At 32.9% G+C, this 6,684-nt stretch overlaps 1 protein-coding gene across 1 annotated transcript; it reads left to right on the plus strand.

Moving 5' to 3' along the window:
* The first annotated feature begins 1,316 nt into the window (after window positions 1-1,316).
* Window positions 1,317-2,403, plus strand: LOC116114540 (endochitinase A-like). Its single transcript, XM_031400689.1, has 2 exons — window positions 1,317-1,652; window positions 1,836-2,403. The coding sequence occupies exons 1-2, from the start codon at window positions 1,361-1,363 to the stop codon at window positions 2,234-2,236; spliced, it is 693 nt and encodes a 230-aa protein (XP_031256549.1). The 5' UTR covers window positions 1,317-1,360; the 3' UTR covers window positions 2,237-2,403.
* The last annotated feature ends 4,281 nt before the right edge of the window (window positions 2,404-6,684 follow it).

Raw genomic sequence — 6,684 nt, forward strand, 5'->3', positions numbered from 1 at the left:
AGTTTTATTGCATGTTTGTTACTTTAGTTAATGCAAAAAGAAGCAGTAAATCAGTGAGGTTTTAGTTCAGATATGTGACGTTTCAATTTAATTGCTGAGGTTCATTTTGCTTTTCTTGTTTCAAACATGCTGCAAAAGTGCAATAGAACACTTTTATGTTGCTGCAAACAGGCCCAAAAGCACCTTTCTGTTGCCTCATCTCAGACTTATTCAGAATTCCTCTCACAGCCTTCTGGAGCTTGGTTTGAGGGGGAATATTGACCAGATTTGTTCAGAATTCCTCTTACAACCTAATGGAGCTTGGTTTGAGGGGGAATGCTAACTAATGTGCCAAAAAGGCTACAACTGTAATTTGACTTTGTTTGGTCAATACTGTGTCTTTTTCCATAAATCACTTTTCTCTTTCCTTTTGTTCATACAAATAGAGCTATTGACTGTACCCATTTGACTAATGAAAGAAGATTCTACATATTACATCTCTAAAATTACTCTCTCAAATTCATCTTCTCATTCGTTATTTGTCATTTTGACACCCCTATGCGCTACTCCAGCGCACACAGCCTATCACGCATGCGCGTTTAATTTCCTAGTCGCCACGAGGCCCTCGCATGATAGCCAAAATCTGGCCACTGTGAGGGCCAAGAAGAAACCATTTGGCTGTTGCTTTTTTGCCCATGCAAAGGCCAAACTTGGCCGCCGTGAGAGAAATGTTAGAGGTCGCCACATGAGGCCCAAGAAGTAGCCATTTGGCCATTGCTTTTTGGCCCATGCAAAGGCCAAACCTGGCCGCCATGAGAGAAATGTTAGAGAAAGGGTGCTTGTGAGAGAAATTTGAGATATGGAGGGTTGTTTTAAAATTTTTATTTTTATTTCAAATTTATTGTGGTGTAAATGACTATTTTACCCTTTATCCATTATGTTAAATGTTTTTCTGTTAATTTAAGGGTGATAATCTGGAATTATAAAACCAAGGGTGGTAACCTGGGATTTCGCTAAACCTTCAATGTGAACATCTCGTTCACTCAATAAGAAAAAATCATTTTAAAAATGTTCCATAAATACATATCTGATACCTGATATATAAATCAATGAGTTATAAACATAAATTTGTATTGCATTCAATATTTTTTATATTTACTAAAACTCGTATATGTGCAAGTGGAGCATATCTTTTAAGATATCTGTTGCCTGTGCAACAATTTTACGCCACTAATCAAGACTTTTAATGTTTTGTTTGACTAGTCCAACGCCATTTTTGACCCGTAAACTCCCTCAACAATCTATAAATAGCTATGCCCTCTCCACTAAATTTTCACACATCAAAAATCCCTTATCACTCAAACAACCTCTCTCAAAACTAATGGCTCTCAACATGAGAAAAGATTTACTCACATTTGCTCTATTGGGAATATTTGCCTTGGCCATTATTCCCCAAAATGTGATATCTCAAAATGTAGCTAGTATTGTTACACCTGGATTTTTTGATGGGATAAAGAGTCAAGCTGCTGCAAGCTGTGCTGGAAAGAGCTTCTACACGAGAGATGGATTTCTTAAGGCTGCCAGTTCGTTTCCTAATTTTGGATCAGGCTCCGCTGTTGAATCCAAGCGTGAGATTGCTGCATTTTTTGCTCATGTTACTCATGAAACTGGGCGTAAGTTTTGTTTCCCCCTTTTAATTGGTTGCTATTCTCTTCCTTTTTCCATGAAAAGACACTATCACATGAGCAAACCCTCCAACTTGGTGCGAGCAAGATTTGATCCAAAGACCAGCTGATTTATGTGAGTTTTCTAAACGACAATAAATTATATGACTTCATCCTCCATTAATTTTGCAGACTTATGCTACACTGAAGAAATTGACAAGTCAAATGCCTACTGTGACCAATCAAACAAACAGTATCCATGTGTCGCCGGAAAGAAATACTACGGCCGTGGACCAATGCAGCTCACCTGGAACTACAACTACGGAGCTTGCGGAAAAGCTCTCGGATTCGATGGACTCAAAGCTCCGGAAACAGTGTCCAATGACCCTGCTGTCTCCTTCAAGACTGCCTTGTGGTTCTGGATGAACAACGTCCACTCAGTTATGAACCAGGGCTTTGGAGCTACAATTCGGAAAATTAATGGTCTTGAATGCGGTGGCAAGCATCCTGATAAGGTTAACGCTCGTATCGGATATTACAGAGATTATTGCAACAAGTTCGGTGTTGATCCTGGCCAGAATCTTTCATGCTAGATGCTTAATTTCAGAACTTTTATAGTTAATTATTATAAGTTTGGTGATGAAACAAGTACTTGTTTCATAAAGAGTTGTTTTATAAAACAACTTATTTGAGTACGTATCTGTTCGAGTTTTATGTAACTCGAACGAAATAAATGAAATAAACAGATATTATAAAATTTGATTATTCTAAATGTTTCGTTAGTATGATATAGTTCTTTAATTTTTTTTTTTTCTTTTTTTCAATAGCATTATTTATAAATTAAGGAGTGTTCTTGCATATTACTCATTTCGAATAATGTTACACTTACATCACTCTTTTACACAATTTTCATTACATCATGATGTGACATATGCCACAATCACATAAATTTTTAATTATTTTAAATTTTTAATATTGTAATAGAATTTGTGTGGTTGTGACATATACCACATCATGATATAATAAAAATAGTGTAAAAAAGTTGTGTAAGTATAACATTACTCATTTCAATATTATTACTAATGGTGATACTTAAATATATACAATAATATACGCACATGAATTGACATCATCATTATCATTATATGAGGTGACCGTCATCTAATACTTGAAGAAAAAAATTTAACCAAAATTATCACGTTTAAAATCTATATAAAATTTTCTTTTAATTTTTGTTATTGCCAACTAACTAAAGTTCGACTTTTAAATAAATGTCGAAATATATGTAGACGCATGAAACTGTTATGTTTTTAACTTTTCTTCGAGTACATTACGCTACACAAGTAATGGCATCGTCAAGCCATAAAATTTCGCTACGGCTAAGCACTAAAAGAAAGCATCGCAAGAGAGAAGTTTCAATTTAAATTTGTAGAAAAACAAGTTCATCAATACCAACAGTGATTTGTATTACATACATGTAAATTCATTTAACAATAGAATCCAACAAACAAAATTATTCAAGTCTAATTGGACTTAATTATGAAGGGTCAAGCTATATCAATTTAAAAGTTTGACTTCAATTTTTAATACAAATTTTTAGCCATTGATTTATTGCAATCCAATGGTTGAGGCGTTACTAAAGTGGGAAAAAAAAAAATACAAAAATAACCAACGGGCTTCTCAAGTCTATTAGATGATAATGAATCAAAGACTTAGAATTTGTGTTATAATAGTCTAACCTGTGGACTAAAGTAATATTAATTACTTAATTAATACCAAGTAGAATTAATGAGTAGAAAAGTGCTCAACATCTTGTCCATATTCAATGAACAAGGACTGCTGACTGCGACTATCGATCTTAAGTGCAAGTTCTTGAATAAAACGTTCACAAAGCCTTCCTTTTGGAATTTTCCAGTCTTCCCATTAACTCTTGAAATTTTTTATCTAATCTAACAATTATTCATTTTTGTCAAATTTATGAGTTGTGTATGTGCACAATAGTTACGTCTACACACTAGTTGTCAATTCTCTTATTTGGCTTGTTTTATCTATTATGTGTGTGCACGCCAATTCTTAGTCCACACTTTTTGCCAGACTTGTGTTTTAGCTTATTTCATTTCACGTGTATATGCATAACGGTCTGTGTTTACACTCTCGTTTCAGATTTTGTGCAACTTAACATGAGTTACATGTCTGATAAAGTTGAAAAGATATTGTTTATCTTTGTCTCTTACCTTTTAAGACCTCTTTATATATGTCACAAAATGCTTAGGTGTTCCTAGGGAACAAAGTAATTTTTCCCGATTTGCTTTATGGTCCAAACCAAAAGAAGGAATATTTTTCTTATTTGGACAAACAATGGGTCAACCCCTTGTTGGTTGATGTGACACTTCATTGCCTTCTTGCGTAAATGAACCTAACATTTTTGAACATTTGTTTTCATTATGTACTCTGAATTTCTTAGAGTATTATTTCTATTAAAGGTTCAAGGTCATTTCTCCATCAGTGCCAGAACCTCACCATATCAAACATTGATTTGATGGCTCTTGGAACGTAGTTCCTTTGCTGATGCCGGTGAGTTGCTTCGGCACTTAAAGCTTGGTGGTTTACAAGTTGTTCACAAGTGTGTTTCCGACGTGAACTAGATCTGAAGAAGTTGCTACACATTAAGGATTCAGAGTATGGTGCTAAATGTAAAGTTGAACAAGGGAGTTCTTTTTACTGTAACTTAGATCAGCTTTGAATTATATCCTGTAATGTGTTTTTGACTTAGTGGATTGCCTCGATCTGGACAAGGTCCCATGGATGTAAGCTAAAAGTGGATTTAGCCGAACCATGTATATGGTTGTGTTTTTTACTTTCCGCAATTATGTTTGATGTGTTCAAATTGGAATTGCTTAATCAACTTGGTAATATTCCGCTGCACCTTAAAATGGGTACTTAAATGCCAAAGTGTGTTAACCGAATACCCAACATCTTTGATAGGGTACTAGTTTAAGTTGTTTATTATATTTTTCTTACTAAGTAAAAGATATAAAACGTGATCATGAAGTCTCCACGAAATATAAATTACAGTATTTTAAATTCATAGATTTAACTTGTACTCTTTTTGATTTAGTGTGAGCAAAATTGGATTCCAAAACTTCTTGTATGGCCTCTACAAACTTAATCAACTTTACATATTAGTAATCCTTAAAAGCAAGACTTGCACATGAAAGTATGAGAAAACGAAGCAAGAATTGGCTTTGGATCAGATATATATTAATAATACTAAATATACAGAATCTTATATAAACTCTCATAGAATAAATGAATGTATATTGAAAGGAAAGAATGCACTAACAAAACTTTTTTTACTTGAATGAATATGTGAGAAGCAAAACCTTGAACAAATACGCCAGAAAACAACAATAAAAATTTACAAGGAACATAAGCAATTTACATAGAAAAACCTCTTTAATGTGAAGAGATTCAAAAACCACGGGATATAATGACCCACTTAAATTCACTATAATAAAAAGTAATCACAATCCACCAAAAATATTTCACACAAATTTAGAGCTTTATCGCAACTCTAACAAAGTGAAATACACAAAAGAGTTACAAAGAGATTAAGTAAAATCACTAGCAAAGCATCCGAACTGCAGGCTATATAACTCCAAACTCAGCCATTAAAATAAAAATAATAAAAACCGTCCAGATTAAAGACCCGAACGTCCTCTGCGTTCTAACCAAATATCAGGTTGATTATACTAGAGATGACATTTCGATCATCAAACTAAAGGACAGATGAATTGAAATTCTATAACTCAAACTCTTTGATTTGATTGTCTTTCTTAAGGAAAAACTCCACAAAAATAATGGTTATCAAGAAACTGGCCGTTGGATGTAAAGATTTTTCAGTCAACAACAACATTCTAAAATTTGAGCAAAACCAAAGCAAAATTCACCGTTAGATGATCGCCAAAATAACCTAGTGCACCCCACTAATGGATTAAAGAAACCCCACTTTTTATTGAATTTTATAAGAACAAATTTGTTCATATATTAAATTATTAAAATTAACTTTAATTTCCTATCCTTTACCGTTACTTTTTACACCCTACTATTATCTTATAAACCCTATTTTTATTTTTATTTTTTGGTATGAGAATGAATAATACAAATAGGATTTGGAATATGAGATTGTTCGTAGTTACATATAAATTTATTGTTTTTTTTTTTTTTCAAAGTATTGGTAGCTATTTTAAACTATAAATTAGAATGATGTTTCTTTAGTTCATTAGTGGGGTGTCAATAGCTCTACTCTTAAATTTCACATATGGGCTTTAGCCCCGTTCGGTCAAGCCCAACACATAAAAATCTTATCCAAAACCTAAGTTGGGCAAACTAGTTCAAAACGAGTAATATTATTTAAGTCCCTTTATGTGAAATTGGTTTGTGTTCATGTAATAAATGTATAAGAAAATTATTGATATAATTACAAATATTTGATAATTTAAGTCTATGTGATAAAGACGAATGCATGTGTATATGTATACATGTTGTATTCCAATTGATTTTACATTGTTTCATATGTACATATCATCATTGATTACTTGATATCATAATTCAACTGTTCCATTAAATATCAATTACAAGAATGATGTTTATCTAAGTTTTTTTGTGGACTATTTAGGTAGAGGATGAGATTATCTAAGTAGTACCCATTGTTAGGGATGCGAATGACAAGCTTGGGAGATAAAAATATTGGGTCACTAGTACCTCATAGTTATAAAGTTAAAAGCTTTAAAATACTATCCTTTCAGCCCCCACTTTAACAAATTTGCAGAACTAGGAATGTTCTTCTGTTTTCATTTGATGCACGATCCAACCAAAAAAATAAAAAAAATGTCCAAAAACGCTACACCCTAATCATTAATTGAATCTTATGATAAAGTTTGACACTTCCTAAATATATAACCCATCCTTATTGACCTATTTTCTGTAATAATGTTTCATATAATAACTAATAAGCCTTTAAATTATGGATATAATTACA

The sequence above is a fragment of the Pistacia vera genome, unplaced genomic scaffold (genome assembly GCF_008641045.1).
Source record: "Pistacia vera cultivar Batoury unplaced genomic scaffold, PisVer_v2 Contig712, whole genome shotgun sequence".
Taxonomy (NCBI): Eukaryota; Viridiplantae; Streptophyta; class Magnoliopsida; order Sapindales; family Anacardiaceae; genus Pistacia; species Pistacia vera.